This window comes from Pongo pygmaeus, chromosome 18 (assembly GCF_028885625.2).
Source record: "Pongo pygmaeus isolate AG05252 chromosome 18, NHGRI_mPonPyg2-v2.0_pri, whole genome shotgun sequence".
NCBI lineage: Eukaryota > Metazoa > Chordata > Mammalia > Primates > Hominidae > Pongo > Pongo pygmaeus.
In genome coordinates this window covers 10,497,607-10,515,563 of record NC_072391.2, presented here as the reverse complement: position 1 = coordinate 10,515,563, position 17,957 = coordinate 10,497,607, and the positions used below count along the sequence as shown (strand labels likewise).

The 17,957-nt window shown below is 44.2% G+C and overlaps 1 protein-coding gene across 9 annotated transcripts in view; it reads right to left on the bottom strand.

Moving 5' to 3' along the window:
- The window catches only part of ABAT (4-aminobutyrate aminotransferase), a 114,732-nt gene that overhangs the window by 28,663 nt on the left and 68,112 nt on the right, over positions 1 to 17,957 (bottom strand). For all 9 annotated transcript variants that reach the window (XM_054455200.2, XM_054455198.2, XM_054455203.2 and 6 more), the window contains 4 exons: positions 12,485 to 12,582; positions 10,473 to 10,502; positions 8,082 to 8,199; positions 838 to 887 (listed from right to left, as the gene is read on the bottom strand). In XM_054455200.2, the coding sequence (XP_054311175.1) occupies positions 838 to 887; positions 8,082 to 8,199; positions 10,473 to 10,502; positions 12,485 to 12,582 (296 nt within the window). The remainder of the gene's footprint in view (positions 1 to 837; positions 888 to 8,081; positions 8,200 to 10,472; positions 10,503 to 12,484; positions 12,583 to 17,957) is intronic.

Below are 17,957 nucleotides of genomic sequence, written 5' to 3'. Positions count from 1 at the left end.
GCATTTAGTGGGTAGAGTCCAGGGATGCTGCTCAATGTCTCAATGCACAGGACAGTCCCCCACAACACAGAATTATCTGGCTACAGATGTCAACAGTGCGAGAGTTCTGAACCCCTGGTCTAGGTGGCGTCTGAAAACCCTGTGCCCTGCTGCTACTCCAGACCTCCTTGGGTCCCTCCCCACTCTCTCTGCTCCAGCCACACTGCTGCCCTCGCTGCTGCCCTCCTCTCCCTGCTGGGACCATTCCTCCCAACTCGTGACCTGCTAGACCTTCCTCTCCTTCAGATCTCAGCTGAAAAGTCATTTCCCTGGGAAGCCTCCCTGACACCCACCCTCCCCATTCCCAAATAGCTCAGCTCCTGTGGGTTTATTCTCAGTGCCTCCGCTAGCTGTGTGACCTTGGGCAAATACTTAACCACTCTGTGCCTCAGTTTCTGCATCTGAAAAATGGGGATAACAAGAGTACCTGCTTCACAGACTTGTCAATATTATAGTTATAAAGTGCTGAACACAGTGTTTGGTACAAATTATGCTCTCCAAAACATTAACTATTAGTATCATTCTTTTATGCCCACAAAGCACTGCCTACCTTACTCTGTAGCACTTAATACGGTTGCAATTCTCTATTCATGTGTGTGGTTAATTGACTGCCTCCATGGGAATGTGGGCACTGCGTTTTCATTCATCAAGGCATTCCACATACCTGGCACATAGTATGGGCTCAATACATACTTATGGAATGAATGAATGAAAGGACTATTGCCAAAGTCTGCCCAGTGATTCTGTGAATGGCCATGAACACATTTTGTCTTTATTCTGTGTAACCCCAAGACCTACCGCATTTTGAGGCTGTTGGATGAGTTTCAGCAGGGCAGGGTGGCTGTAACCTGAGGGCAGGAGAGTACTGTTAGAGATCTCTTTGCATCCAAGGGTTCCCCATGCCCCTCCACCTCTCTTTCCCTCTCCCTTCCTTTCCAACCCCACAACTCTCTTTAAACACCAAAGGGTCTTTTATCCTTTGTTGACAAAAAGAGATTCCTGGGGCCCCACCTAACATCCCTGACTCAGAATCTCTCAAGGGGCAGCCTAGAAATCCAACAAATTCTCTAGGAGATTCTGATGCTTGTTCAGATCTGAGACCTACTGGACTACATAAACATAAGGTGAGATAAATGCGCCAGATGTGGTGGCTCACGCCTGTAATCCCAGCACTTTGGGAGGCCGAGGCGGGTGGATCACCTGAGGTCAGGAGTTCCAGACCAGCCTGGCCAACATGGGGAATCCCCGTCTCTACTAAAAATACAAAAATTAGCCGGGCGAGGTAGCACATGCCTGTAATCCCAGCTACTCGGGAGGCTGAGGCAGAAGAATCGCTTGAACCTGAGAGACGGAGGTTGCAGTGAGTTGAGATCACGCCACTGCACTCCGTGACAGTGAGACTCTATTTAAATAAATAAACAAATAAAAACGGAAATAAATGCAAGAAAATTTCAAGCCTGGGGCTGGCTGGGGAGTGTGGTTCAACCAGCCCGAGTGCTGGATTGCAGATAGGATCCTCACCTTCCTTCCCAGCGCCCATGGGCTGAGTCAAATCTTGACAAATGTTTGCTCAGGGACTGAGTGAGTTGTGATAGCACCTGCGATCTGTGACCCGCATGCCTTGTCCTGCCTTCATACATCTGCTTATTCCCAGAGTCCCACGGCATTTACCATCCAGACTGGGCCTGACATTGCACGACAAGGCTTAGCACACTCGGATTCAGCAATTGCTGTTCTATGAATTTATCCTACCAGTGTGTATAAAGATCTATGAGCATGGATCTTAATTGTGACACTCTCATATCTCAAGACTTGAAAGCAACCTAACATCCATCAATAGTGGGTCAGGGAAATAAGCCTTCTAATGTAATGAATCAGCTGTAGAAAAGGGTGAGAGAGATTTATTTGTGCTGAGTTAGAATAATCTCTGGGGTCTGCCAAGTGAAGAAGGAGAGACACAGGATATGTGTGTGCTTACACGTGCACTGAATATCTCTCTAGAAGAAGCAGGTTGCTTCTGGAAGAGGAATTGAGATGGGGCTCAGGCTTAGGAAAGACACTGGTCCCCACTCTATTAAAATTAAAATAACGAGACAATAGGTGCAGCAAATCACCATGGCACACGTTTACCTATGTAACAAACCTGCAGGTTCTACACATGTATCCCATTTTTTAAAAAAGAAGAAATAAATAAAGAAAAAAATTAAAATAAAAATGTTTGAAGTTAATTAATAAGGATTACACTGTAGTTATGTTAGACTCAAGCAAGATTGTTGAAATCTTCTAGGGCTTTTTGAAAGACGTTCTTAACCATTCTACTGCATGTTGGCCTCGCCTAACAAGTCAAGCTCCCATTCCCTCCCCTCCCCTCTTCTTTTCAGCAGAGTCTTGCCTTGTTGCCCAGGCTGGAGTGCAGTGGCACCGTCTTGGCTCGTTGCGACCTCTGCCTCCCAGGTTCAAGCGATTCTCATGTCTCGTGCCTCAGCCTCTGGAGTAGCTGGGTTTATAGGTGTGTGCCACCATGCCTGGCTAATTTTTTTTTTTTTTGAGACAGAGTCTCGCTCTGTTGCCCAGGCTGGAGTGCAGTGGCACAATCTCAGCTCACTGTAAGCTCCGCCTCCTGGGTTCAGGCCATTCTCCTGCCTCAGCCTCCCAAGTAGCTGGGACTATAGGCGCCTGCCACCATGCCTGGCTAACTTTTTGTGTTAGTAGAAATGGGGTTTCACTGTGTTAGCCAGGATGGTCTCAATCTGCTGACCTCGTGATCTACCTGTCTCGGCCTCCCAAAATACTGTGATTACAGGCGTGAGCCACCGCGCCCAGCCCCGATTTTTTTGTATTTTTAGTAGATACGAGGTTTTGCCATGTTGGCAAGGCTGTTCTTGAACTCCTGTCCTCAAGTGATCCACCCACCTCGGCCTTCCAAAGTGCTAGGATTACAGGTGTGAGCCACCGAACCTGGCCTGAAGTCAAGCCATTTTCTATCTCCTGGTAATTAATGCACCTGCCCTGCAGGCCATCTCCCAGTCAGTACTGGGAGATAATTACACATAAGGTTGCAGCACAAGAGGGCAGCAGGGTCTCTCTCTGAGAAAAGAACTCAGCAGCCGACCTCATTTGTTTGACCTGAGTTTCCAAAAATCACAGCTCTCACCCTGATGAATGCATCCTCACTTTCGTGTGTCTTGAAGCCCTGGGAAGTGGCCACATCACCTCTGCGGCCAGTGATGGTGGACAATGCTCATTCCCACCTCTCCCTCCTACACAGAGTCCCCTGTCCACGGCGATGCTGCTCCACAGGCCCAGAACTCTTTGTGGTGGCACCTGGCCCTCCCTGTCCAGAAGACCAGAGGGAGGGAGGCGTAGGAGACCCACCTCAGGGTTAGCACATCCATGGCAGCCACTGGGGCCAACCAGGACTTGACACCATGCCTCAAAGAGTTAAAAAAAAACAAACAAACCAATGACTATATTCTTGGGCTTACAGGAAAGCAGAGAAAAAAAAAGAAACAACATGCTGAAAAGCTGAAACTGTGCCCCAAAGAGTAAGAAGCCAGTAACTAACAGAAATTCTTGAGTTTGAAGAATAGCAGATAAGAAAGGAATCTCATTTTAAGAGGCCGAGGCAGGTGGATCACTTGGGGTCAGGAATTTGATACCAGCTTGGCCAACATGGTGAAACCCCATCTCTACTAAAAATACAAAAATTAGCCCAGCGTGGTGGCAGGTGCCTGTAATTCCAGCTACTTGGGAGGCTGAGGCAGGAGAATCGCTTGAACCAGGGGGGCAGAGGTTGTAATGAGCTGAGATTGTGCCACTGCACTCCAGTTTGGGAAACAGAGTGAGACTCCGTTTTCGAGAAAAAGAAAGAAACAAAGAAAGAAAGAAATCAACTTGCTGAAAATGCTGAAACTCTCTCTGCTTATGAGATCAAGGAGAAACAAGCTGAAATCTGTTGGGACCAAGATGGTCAAATGGAGTTTGTGCAAAACAAGCTTGCTGATGTCATGGCCTGAATTTCCACCACAAGGTTCATACTAACTCCTGCTGAATTTGAATATGCAGTTGCTGCAGTAGCATGGAGATAACGGTCCATGCCTGAGGACTTTCCAGACCACCCCCTCTTCCTTCTACCAGTCACCGGCTAATCTCAGAATCCACCCCTTGAACCTTTTCTTTTTGTTGTTTTCTTTGTTTGTTTGAGACAGGGTCTCACTCTGTTGCCCAGGCTGGAGTGCAGTGGTGTAATCACGGCTCACTGCAGCCTCAACCTCCCCAGCTTAAGCAATCCTCCCACTTCAGCCTCCTGAATAGCTGGGATTACAGGTGTGTGCCACCATGCCCCGTCCGGCTAATTTTTTTTTTTTTTTTTTTTTTTTTTTTTTATAGACAGGGTTTCACCATGTTGGCCAGGCTGGTCTCAAACTCCTGAGCTCAAGCTGTTTTCCTGTCTTGGCTTCCCAAAGTGTGGGATTACAGGCATGAGCCACTGTGCCCATCCAAATACATTTACTTTGAAAGGAGACTTTATGTCAATGTGGCCAGAGGTTGAATGCAGTAGAAACAATCTTTCTGTTGCCTGCCCAAGCCTCTGAGCCTGGGCCGCGCACTCCTCCACAGTAAGAGATCAGCCGGTGGAGACAGGTATTAAAGACCTGGCATCACCCAGGGGAGACTTTCTCCTAATAGAATAGAAAAGTGAAAGTGATTTGAAATGCCTTGGGGTTCCACTCTGCCTGGTCGAGAAGATGGATGGGAGAGCCATAGAGGGGGACCAAGGTGGTTAACATTCATCCCTGGCAGTCCCCCATCCTACTCCAACACACGCTGGGCCCAAGGCTGAAAAGTGTGCCTTACTCAAGAAAGGAACACTGTGGGTTTCTCCAACTGTTTTGGGGCCAAAGGTCTTTAAGCCCTGGCTCCTTATCACCAATGCTTGTGTGTTCATGACTTTTCTGCCGCTGGAGAGCTAAGCCTGTTCCAGGTAGACCTCATTAAGCCTCAGATGTGGCGTGCCTTCCTGGCTTCTGAAGAAGAGATGAAAGTGTAGCTGGTCCCTCTGATCAGGGAAATCCTGCCTTGGGCTTTCGATGCTGTGGGACCCCCACATTTCAGGGCAGGGCAGGGGCAGGCATCTGCAAGGCAGCTACCATAGAAATAAGCTTGGGAGGGCCAGGCGCGGTGGCTCACGCCTGTAATCCTAGCACTTTGGGAAGCCGAGGCGGGTGGATCATGAGGTCAGAAGATCGAGACCATCCTGGCTAACACGGTGAAACCCCGTCTCTACTAAAAATACAAAAAAAATTAGCCAGGCATGGTGGCGGGCGCCTGTAGTCCCAGCTACTTGGGAGGCTGAGGCAGGAGAATCGCTTGAACCCAGGAGGCAGAGCTTGCAGGAGCCGAGATCGTGCCACTGGAGTGTAGACTCCAGCCTGGCAACAGCCTGGGCAACAGAGCAAGACTCCATCTAAAAAAAAAAAAGGAATAAGCTTGGGAGGCAGAGAGTTGTTTGTTCACAGCCTGGCTTAGCCTTGGACTCCCTGTGTATGCCAGGAAAATCCTGCAAGCTCTTGAGACTTGGGCCCATCAGTCAACTGGAGGTGATGTTAAAAGACCCTACTCTAAGGCAGTTGTAGCCATTTAATGAGATAACATATAAGGCACTTGGCAATATGCCAGGTGCATAGTAAATTCTCTGTAAGTATTAACTTAAAAAATATTTTCAAAGACTACAGATATGAGAGGACAGGTGGCCAGAGAGAGTACTTTTAGAACTTCTAGAATTTTTCTGTTTTTGTTTTTTACTGAGACAGGGTCTTGCACTGTTGCTTCAGGCTGGAGTGCAGTGGTGTCATCATAGCCCACTGCACCTCAAACTCCTCGGCTCCAGAGATCCTCCAGAGTAGCTGGGACTACAGGCATGCACCAGCATGCCTAGCTAATTTTTAAATTTTTTTTGTAGAGATTGGGGTTGGCTCTCACTATATTGCCCAGATTGGTCTTAAACTCCTGGCCTCAAGCAATCCTCTTCCCTTGGCCTCCCAAAGTGCTGGGATTACCAGCGTGCGCCACCGTGCCCGAGCAAACTTCTAGTTTTTTAAACAAACGCTGCTAATCTGATTCCCTGACCTTCAGGCACACAATGGCTAGCTGGGCATTCAGACTGAGGGAGTCCTGCGGGGTGGTCACAGCCCCACAGCTAATATATAGTAGAGCCAGGATTTGAACCCAGGACAACTCAAGAGCCCATCCCTTCCACTCCCACACAAAGGGGAGATGGGGTTTTTTAATTCTTGTCTCCAAAATGCCTTCCATAGCTGAGGCATTCCTGAATGATGGACTTCCCCAAAAGAATGACTCATCCGCTTACTGTCTAATCTCATGTTAGTGGGAAATAAATAGGTGTGAGGCAATGAGCAGGGGAAGAAGAGGAGGAGTGGACAGCCAAGGCTGGGTCTCAGGGAAAGGCTCCAGGCTTCTCAGCAGGGTCCAAAGGGAGGTGCTGATGGGGAGCGGAGGATGCCCCGGGCTCTTCTGCAGCAGAAGAACCAGCATTATCTGTGAAGGGACAGGCTTCCTCAGACACAGCCTATGGACTACTGAATGCAGCCAGGAATCCATCAGCCAAAGAAACATTAACCATCCAAGCTGCAAATAGCAGCTACCTGCATTTCCAATTTAGCCCTGTCCATCCTGTCTGTGTGCCCTTTTACACAGCGAGTCACACTCTACATGGCTGGGAGATGAGCCTGGGGAGGCAGTCGCTGTGGGCATCCCACCGAGGTCACTTTTACTGGGCAGGTCACCGTTTCCCAGCTGCTGTGTGTGTTGGTTGATAATAACTCCAGCTACCTCCTTGCCTGGAAAATTGCCCTTGGCAAATGGAAGCCGCTTTGCCGAGGAGATTATAAAAGTTCTCCCCTCTGGCAGCTGACGGGCAATGACTAGCTGGTGAAGGGGCATAAAAAGCCAGGCCCTTTGCTTCAGTCTGAGACCAACTCTGGGGTGTGGTGTATGCTCCAGAGCCCCAGGTGGGGTCAGGCTGTGGATAGTTCTAGCTGAGACCTCATCCTTCTTAGCTTCTTCCCCCTGCCCCAGGCTGTTTCCTTTCCTCCCCTTTTTCCTGAGAGCTCTCCCTCCGTCAATAACCTGCCCAAGAATCCCTACCTCTGGCTGGGTTCGGTGGTTCACACCTGAAACCCTAGCACTTTGGGAGGCCGAGGTGGGAGGATCACTTGAGTCCAGGAGTTCGAGACCAGCCTGGGCAGCATAGTGAGACCCCGTCTCTACAAAAAATAAAAAAATTAGGCTGGGCGTAGTGGCTCGCACCTGTAATCCCAGCACTGTGGGAGGCTGAGGCAGGCAGATCACTTGCGGTCAGGAGTTCTAGACTACCCTGGCCCACATGGTAAAACCCCGTCTCTACTAAAAATACAAAAATTAGATAGGCATGGTGGCATGCGCCTGTAATTCCAGCTACTTGGGAGGCTGAGGCACGAGAATCGCTTGAACCCGGGAGGCAGAAGTTGCAGTGAGCCAAGGTCATGCCACTTCACTCCAGCCTGGTTGACAGAACAAGACTCTGTCTGAAAAAAAAAAAAAAAAAAAAAAAAAAAAAATCAGGGGAAAAAGGAAATCCTCACCTCAGGCTCTTCTTTGAGGAAACTCAACCTAAGACACCTACCTGGGGGCCACTGTGGTCTCACAGATGGGTTTGCATTCTAGCTATGATTCCTACGCTACCAAACCTTTCTATGCTACCTACCAAACCTTTCTATGCTTTGTTTACCTAACTGCAAAACAGGGATATTAATACATACTTACCTTGTAGAATTTGGGGAAGGAGTAGATGAGAGAGGACATATAACATATCTGATAATATACCTTTTACACATTATGTATTTTTTTCCTACCCTTGGGCGAAGTGTCAGGCAACACTCTGGGATGTGCCTGCTGGAAGCCACATCCTAACACCTGGATAGCCATAACTAGGAGGGACAGAAACAGAGGTTATATCCAAGGAGTGATTTCCCAGCTCTTACCTATGGGGACAGAGGAGATCTGGGAATAAAGATCCAGCATTCGGTTGCCGTCCACATCAACCAGGTAATTGCCTCGGCTCTCTTCGTAATTGCAGAAAAAATGCACAGCCTCTGCATTCTTGGAGAAAAAAAGAGACCAATTCAGGCTCACTGCCACTCTCTAGATTCTTGGTCTTTCAGGATTAAGCTTGAATCAGTGAAGTACACCATATCGTGACTATCTGTGGACACACAGAGGCATCTGTGGGTGCCGGCAATGTATTTCTTGTTTTGGCTAAGTGCATGGGTGGTTTGCTTGATAATAGTTCAGTAAGCTGTGATTTTATATTTTATGAATTTTTCTGTATGTGTTTTATACATCAGAACAAAAAAAGAGATACAAATCTGAAGTCGATTCTGTTAAGATATGTATGGTAAACCTTAGAGCAAACTCAAATAAAACTAAAATATGTACTAATCGTTAAAGAAATAAAAATGTTACACTGGGAAGTACTCACTTAATGCAAAATGAGTAACATTGCAAGAGGGCTGAGCACAGTGCCTCATGCCTGTAATCCCAGTACTTTGGGAGGCCGAGGTAGGTGGATCATTTGAAGTCAGGAGTTCGAGACCAGCGTGGGCAACATGGTGAAACCCTGTCTCTATTAAAAAATACAAAAATTAGCCAGGTTTGGTGGTGCATGCCTGTGATCCCAGCTACTCAGAAGACTGAGGCAGGAGAATCACTTGCACCCGGGAGGTGGAGGTTGCAGTGAGCTTAGATTGTGCCACTATACTCCAGCCTGGGGTGACAGGGTGAGACTCCATCTCAAATAAAAAACAAAAACATTAAAAGAGGAACAAAAGGGCTGGGTACAGTGGCTCACGCCTGTAATCCCAGCACTTTGGGAGGCTGAGGCAGGTGGATCACCTGAGGTCAGGAGTTTGAAACTAGCCTCAACATGGTGAAATCTTGTCTCTACTAAAAATACAAAAATTAGCCAGGCTTAGTGGCAGGCACCTGTAATCCCAGCTACTCGGGACGCTGAGGCAGGACAATCACTTGAACCCAGGAGGCAGATGTTGCAGTGAGCCGAGATTGTGCCACAGCACACCAGCCTGGGCGACAGAGTGAGACTTCATCTCAAAAAAAAAAAAAAAAAAGGCCAGGCATGGTGGCTCACGCCTGTAATCCCAGCACTTTGGGAGGCCGAGGCAGGTGGATCACGAGGTCAGCAGTTCGAGACCAGCCTGACCAACATGGTGAAACCCCGTCTCTACTAAAAATACAGAAAATTTAGCTGGGTATGGATGTGGGCACCTGTAATCTCAGCGACTTGAGAGGTTGAGGCAGGAGAATTGATTGAAACCGGAAGGCGGAGGTTGCAGTAAGCCAAGATTGTGCCACTGCACTCTAGCCTGGGCAATAAGAGCAAAACTCCATCTTAAAAAAAAAAGAGGAACAAAAGAACAAAAGACAGAAGACATATAGAGAACAACAATAAATGGCAGCTGTAAACACAACCATATGAATAATAACATTAACTGTGAATGGATGAGACAATCCAATCAAAAGGCAGAGATTGTCAGACTGGATAAAAAGAACCAACTCTATGCTCTTTACAGGAGACACTTTAGATTCAAGAACACAAATAGTTTGAAAGTAAAAAGATGGAGAAAGGTATCTGATGGACACAACAACCATAAGAAAGCTAGAAGTGGTTGTACTCATATCAGAAAAAATAGACTATAAAAATATTACTAGAGAGAAAGAGAGAATATTATAAAGGGTCAATCCACTAAGAAGATATGACAATTATAAACATATTTGCACCTAACAAAAGAGCCCTGAATACATAGAGCAAAAACAGAATCAAAGGGAAAAAAATTTTATAATAAAAGTTGGAGATGTCAACATCTGGCACTCCATAATGGATAGGACAACTAGGCAGAAGATTAGCAAGGAAATAGAAGACTTGAACAATATTCTAAAAGCAACCAGACCTAAGAAACATTTATAGAACACTCTGCCCAACAACAGCAGAATACAGATTCTTCTCAAGTACATATGGAATATTCTCCAGGCTAGACCATACGCTAGGCCATAAAAAAAGGCTCAATAAATTTAACAGGATTGAAATCACAAAAATATGTTTCCAACCATAATGGAATGAAACTAGAAATCAGTAACAGAAAGAAATTTGGGAAATTTAGCAAAGTGTAGAAATTAAACATCATGTAAATAACCAACGGGTCAAAGAAGAAATCACAAAGAAAATGAGAAAAAATGTTTAGAACAAAAGTCAACTATATTTTTTTTAAAAAAAAGAGCCAGAACAAATTAAGCATCTGTCTTTTAGCTCAATTGTGATAAAGAAGCAACAGAAGGAACATTACCTCATCCTCACTTACCTGAATTATATTCAGCTGTTTCATTAACTCCTGCAGGCAAGAACAAAAGCATTATAGCAAGTCCGCACTCTTGCCAAAATAGCTTAAAATCTTTCATGTTTTCCCAAGTCTTGGCATTTTTTTCTTTTGCCAATAACTTAATATTTTATTAGTCAACAATATTACTTTAAAAATTACTTGATATAAATAGTTGGCAGGAAACTATTCCATTACACACTTAAATTACTAGTACAACAGACAGGCTGGAAATTCAGACACCTGAAAGATAAAATAAACTAAAATATTCAGCAAGAAAATCTTAAGCTGAAGATGTTTATCTAGTGTCCACAAAAACATAGATTCTCTGTTATATGGAGAAAAAAGGTGTTAACACCTCATTAAGAATATAAAGAACTGAAAATATTAACTTGCATCTCGAATAACCATTTATAATTATAATCCAAACACTCCATAAACCACTTGTACTTTATACAGAAACAGGGAATTAGAAACTAGCTGCTTTGATATTACAAAGATTTCAACTCCAAAAGTAATTCAACATAAATAGGTGTTAGCAGTTAGTGTCATAAAATTATATATTTTCAATAAAAAAGGATAATATTCATGACAAGAATATGAAAAAGTATTCCAAGAATTTTACTACTACTAGATTAAAATCTATCTCCCCAATAGAAATATGCATTTAAAATGTCTCCCGTTTTGTTAGCAAAACACTATCCAAAATAACTACAATCACTTATATTAGTACAAAGATTTCTGGATTTATAAAATAGTTGCAATGACAAAAGAAGTATGTTTTGACAGTAAAAAAAGACATTATGGACAAAATATGCAAAATGTGCAAAGAAAAAATAAATTTGAATTAGAAAGGTGGGCATTTGATTTCTGAGCCCTGTGCCATGTAACATTGTCATGTTCTTTCACTGTTGGTTGGATGTTGTACCCCAGCCCTTGACTCTGGACTTAACGCAAGCTATGACTTGCTTTGGCCAGCAGAAGGAGGCAGCAGTGATGGCGGACCCATGCGGAGCCCAGGCCTCAGTAGAACTATAGCATGTTCTCCTCTTGCTTTTGTACACCTTTGCCATTGCTATGAGGACAAGCCCTGTCTAGCCTTCTGGAGCATGGCAGACACATGGAGCAGAACCAAATCACTGCAGTGAATCAAGCCACGCCTAATCTAGATCAATCGACAGCCAGCTGTCCCCCAAGAATGGAGGTGAGCCCAACAGAGCTGTCTACCCAACTCCCAATGAACCTTAAATGCATGAGCAATTGGCTTGCTCTAAGCTAGTGGGATTTTTGTGGCTGTTTGTTATGAAGCATTACTGTGGTAACAGAAAACTGATACATCTCCTCTGTGATACCTTCGTTGGCTTCTTTTTTTTTTTTTTTTTTGAGACAGAGTCTTGCTCTGTTGCCCAGGTTGGAGTGCAGAAGCACCATCTCGCCTGTAATCCCAACACTTTGAGAGGTTGAGGCGGGTGGATCACTTGAGGTCAGGAGTTCAAGACCAGCCTGGCCAACATAGTGAAACCCTGTCTCTACTGAAAATAGCAAAATTAGCCAGGCGTGGTGGTACGTGCCTATAATCCCAGCTACTCAGGAGGCTCACTGCAACCTCTGACTCCCAGATTCAAGTGATTCCCTTGCCTCAGTCTCCTGAGTAGCTGGGACTACAGGTGTCCGCCACCACTCCCGGCTAATTTTTGTATTTTGAGTACAGACAGGGTTTCACCATGTTTGCCAGGCTGGTCTCGAACTCCTGACCTCAAGTGATCTGCCCGCCTCAACCTCTCAAAGTGTTGGGATTACAGGCTTGAGCCACTGCCCCCAGCCCTTCTTTGGCTTCTTATGGCAAAATGGCCTAATTGAATATCTCAGATCTCTGGTGGTGAACTCTCTGAAAGCAGCTGACTATCAATACAGGTCCCTAAGCTTGGCTGTGCTCTTGCTTCTTAGGCGCCTTTCTCCCTTTTCCAAAATACCCAACTCAGGTGTGCTCAACTCACCCGAGATCTAGGCCCTGGGACTTCCGTCTTCATCAGAGGCCCATCATAATCGAATTCAACGTCGACTTTGGCTGCGGCTTGACTAATGTGTCTGGATCCTGCAGTAAACAAAGACAATGAGAAATCCCCGGTGACAGCAGACATCATGAGGATTCTGCCCTGACAGATGCCCAACGTCCCTAACAGAGGTAGTGCCAGGACCTTAGCCTCATCCCAGCCAGACCACCCCGGAACACTGTGTCTGGACAGACCAACTGGGCACCACAAAGACACTAGATTTTAAAAATGGGAAAACCCAGTGTCAGCAAAGTTGTAGGCAAACAGGCATGCTCCTGTTTTACTGGCATGAGTACAAGCTGATGCCAGCTTTCTTTTTATTTATTTATTTTTGAGACAGGGCCTTGCTCTATTGCCCAGGCTGGAGTGCATCGGCCCCAACAAAGCTCACTGCAGCCCTGACCTCCAAAGGCTCAGTTGATCCTTCTGCCTCAGCCTCCTGAGTAGCTGGGATTACAGGCACGCACCACCACGCCCGGCTAATTTTGGTATTTTTAGTAGAGACGGGGTTTCGCCATGTTGCCCAGGCTGGCCTCAAACTCCTGGGCTCAGGCAATCCACCTGCCCTGACCTCCCAAAGTGCTGGGATTACAGGTGTGAGCCACCATGCCTGATCTGATGCCAGCTTTCTATTGCTTTCAACTAAGCAATCTCATTTTTTATGATTCATCCTAAGAAAATAATGGGACCAGTACACAAAGATGGAGGTAAACAATATTCATCATATATTGTCTATTTAACAGCAAAGAGGGCCAGATGCGGTCACTCATGCCGGTAATCCCAGCAGTCTGGGGGTCGAAGATGGGTGGATCCCTTGAGCTCGTAAGTTCATGACCAGCTTGGGCAACATGGTGAAACCCCATCTCTACCAAAAAACCCAAAAAACAAAAATTAGCTGGGCGTGGTGGTACATGCCTTTAGTTCCAGCTACTTGGGAAGCTGAGGTGGGAGGATTGCTTCAGCCTGGGAGGTTGAGGCTGCAGTAAGCCATGACTGCAGCACTTCAGCCTGGGCAACAGAGTGAGATGCCGTCTCAACAAACAAACAAAAAACAAAGGGAAAACAACCTAAATGTCCAGCACCGGAAGTCAGCTAAGTAGAATGTGGCATAATCAACCATTCTGTGGAATATTATGCACCCATTAATTGTTTTGAGGTTGACATTTTAAATATTTATGGATATGGAAAGATGCCCATGGTATTAGCATGTGAAAGGTGAGAATCTAAAAATTATCCATATTTTGCAAAAATGTAATCTACATCCAAATGTATATATACCAAGGTTTCTCAGCCTTGACGATATTAACATTTTGGACTGGATAATCCTCTGTTGTGGGGTGCTGTCCTGTGTATTATAGAATGCTTAGCAGCATCCCTGGCCTCTACCCACCAGAGGCCAGGAGCACCCACCCCCAGTTGTGCCAATCAAAATTACCTAGGAAGGAATCATCACATTTCTAAATTCACATGGTCCCATTTAATAAATGGTTTCTGTTTTAAAAATAAAGTTTTGGTCTGACGTGGTTAGGATCTATGTCCCCGCCCAAATCTCATGTGGAAATGTAATCCCTAATGCTAGAGGTGGGGTCTTGTGGGAGATGATTGGATTATGGGGACAGTTTCTCATGGCATAACACCATCCCGCTTTGTGCTGTCGTGGAGAAACTAAGTTCTCACAAGATCTGGTTGTTTATTTATTTATTTATTTATTTATTTATTTATTTTTGAGACAGAGTGTCACTCTGTTGCCCAGGCTGGAGTGCAGAGACACCATCTCGGCTCACTGCAACCTCTGCCTCCCAGGTTCAAGTGATTCTCCTGCCTCGGCCTCCCAAGTAGCTGGGATTACAGCTACCTACCCATACGCCTGGCTAATTTTTGTATTTTTAGCCTGGCTGAGGTCTGGTTGTTTAAAAGTGTGTGGCTGGCCGGGTACAGTGGCTCATGCCTGTAACCCCAGTGCTTTGGGAGGTTGAGGCAGGTGGATCACCTGAGGTCAGGAGTTCAAGACCAGCCTGGCCAACATGGCGAAATCCTGTCTCTACCAAAAATATAAAAATTAGCCGAGTGTGGTGGCAGGCACCTGTAATCCCAGCTACTAGGGAGACTGAGGCATGAGAATCGCTTGATCCCAGGAGGCAGAGGCTGCAGTGAGCCAAGATTGTGCCACCGTACTTCAGACTGGGTGACAAAGCAAGACTCTGTCTCAAAAGAAAAAAAAAATGTGTGGCTCCTCCCTACCTGCTCTCTTGCTCCTATTCCTACCATGTGAGACACGTCGCTCGCCCTTTGCCTTCCACCATGATTGGAAGTTTCCTGAGGCCTCCCCAGAAGCTGAGCAGATGTCAGTATCATGCTTCCTGTACAGCGTGCAGAACCATGAGCCAATTAAACCTATTTTCTTTAAAAATTACCCAATCCCAGGTATTTTTTTTGTAGCATTGCGAGAACAGACTAATACATGGTCACGCATCATTTGTCTGAAACGCATTTCACATTTTCCACATAATGTATAATGAATTTACAGAGGGTGTTTGATTTCCCTGGTGAATCCCACAATCTTTTTAGCTCCACATGTTGCTGAAACACAAAGGGTAGCTCAAGCCCAAGCCATGCTGAGCCCTGAGTGAAAGACAGGTGCGGTGAATCCAAGACAACGGTGTGAGGGTTTACTGTCAGGAACCCCTAGAAATCCCTTTAGTGTTACTGTTGATCTTTCACATTCCTGGTACTATTTGGTGGTTGGGAAATGTTAGTTCCTCTTACTGGGGTTGCCCTAATTGTACCAAACTAGGGAATCAGTGGACACTTTATAAAAATTACATAAATATTCTAATTTCATCTTCATATATATAATAAACAAAAATATATATTCTATAACAATATATATTATGACAAAAATATATAGAATATATTATAACTAAAATATATATAACTAAATATATATTATCTATTACAACTAAAATATATATTGTATATTATAACTAAAATATATAATATAACTAAAATATATATTACATAATATATTATAACTAAAATATATATTATATATTATAAAATATATATATATTTATATATAACTGTTTACATTACACAAGAGGGGACTCTAAACCTCAGAGAAGTTAAGAAATGTGCCAAGATCTCCTGTGACACACACACACACACACAGACACACACGCAGATAGCTGGTCGAACTATAGAAAGCTATGAGATTTGGAAACATATTTAAATTCACTCTTCATTTTCCATAATTGCTTTTGTTATCAAAGAAGTTTTCTGAATTAATTATGTAACATCATGCTGTCTTTTGAACATAAAGTACCATTAAAATACAGCACTACACTTATATAAGGATGAAGAAAAACAGCTTTTATTTTCTTTTCTTTGATCTGAAAAAGGGAATTCCTAAAAGTATTCCATTAGAAGAGAGCTAAAGGTCCTAGAACATATCGATGACTTTTTTTTCTTTTTATTATTATTATTATTATTATTATACTTTAGGCTCTATGGTACATGTGCGCAACGTGCAGGTAAGTTACATATGTATACATGTGCCATGCTGGTGCGCTGCACCCACCAACTCGTCATCTAGCATTAGGTATATCTCCCAATGCTATCCCTCCCCCCTCCCCCCACCCCACAACAGTCCCTGAAGTGTGATGTTCCCCTTCCTCTGTCCATGTGTTCTCATTGTTCAATTCCCACCTATGAGTGAGAATATGCGGTGTTTGGTTTTTTGTTCTTGCGATAGTTTACTGAGAATGATGATTTCCAATTTCATCCATGTCCCTACAAAGGACATGAACTCATCATTTTTTATGGCTGCATAGTATTCCATGGTGTATATGTGCCACATTTTCTTAATCCAGTCTATCATTGTTGGACATTTGGGTTGGTTCCAAGTCTTTGCTATTGTGAATAATGCTGCAATAAACATACGTGTGCATGTGTCTTTATAGCAGCATGATTTATAGTCCTTTGGGTATATACCCAGTAATGGGATGGCTGGGTCAAATGGAATTTCTAGTTCTAGATCACTGAGGAATCGTCACACTGACTTCCACAAGGGTTGAACTAGTTTACAGTCCCACCAACAGTGTAAAAGTGTTCCTATTTCTCCACATCCTCTCCAGCACCTGTTGTTTCCTGACTTTTTAATGATTGCCATTCTAACTGGTGTGAGATGGTATCTCATTGTGGTTTTGATTTGCATTTCTCTGATGGCCAGTGATGGTGAGCATTTTTTCATGTGTTTTTTGGCTGCATAAATGTCTTCTTTTGAGAAGTGTCTGTTCATGTCCTTTGCCCACTTTTTGATGGGGTTGTTTGTTTTTTTCTTGTAAATTTGTTGGAGTTCATTGTAGATTCTGGATATTAGCCCTTTGTCAGATGAGTAGGTTGCGAAAATTTTCTCCCATTTTGTAGGTTGCCTGTTCACTCTGATGGTAGTTTCCTTTGCTGTGCAGAAGCTCTTTAGTTTAATTAGATCCCATTTGTCAATTTTGGCTTTTGTTGCCATTGCTTTTGATGTTTGAGACATGAAGTCCTTGCCCATGCCTATGTCCTGAATGGTAATGCCTAGGTTTTCTTCTAGGGTTTTTATGGTTTTAGGTCTAACATTTAAGTCTTTAATCCATCTTGAATTGATTTTTGTATAAGGTGTAAGGAAGGGATCCAGTTTCAGCTTTCTACATATGGCTAGCCAGTTTTCCCAGCACCATTTATTAAATAGGGAATCCTTTCCCCATTTCTTGTTTTTGTCAGGTTTGTCAAAGATCAGATAGTTGTAGATATGTGGCATTATTTCTGATGGCTCTGTTCTGTTCCATTGATCTATATCTCTGTTTTGGTACCAGTACCATGCTGTTTTGGTTACTGTAGCCTTGTAGTATAGTTTGAAGTCAGGTAGTGTGATGCCTCCAGCTTTGTTCTTTTGGCTTAGGATTGACTTGGCGATGCAGGCTCTTTTTTGGTTCCATATGAACTTTAAAGTAGTTTTTTCCAATTCTGTGAAGAAAGTCATTGGTAACTTGATGGGGATGGCATTGAATCTGTAAATTACCTTGGGAAGGATGGCCATTTTCACGATATTGATTCTTCCTACCCATGAGCATGAAATGTTCTTCCATTTGTTTGTATCCTCTTTTATTTCCTTGAGCAGTGGTTTGTAGTTCTCCTTGAAGAGGTCCTTCACATCCCTTGTAAGTTGGATTCCTAGGTATTTTATTCTCTTTGAAGCAATTGTGAATGGGAGTTCACTCATGATTTGGTTCTCTGTTTGTCTGTTATTGATGTATAAGAATGCTTGTGATTTTTGTACATTGATTTTGTATCCTGAGACTTTGCTGAAGTTGCTTATCAGCTTAAGGAGATTTGGGGCTGAGACGATGGGGTTTTCTAGATATACTATCATCTC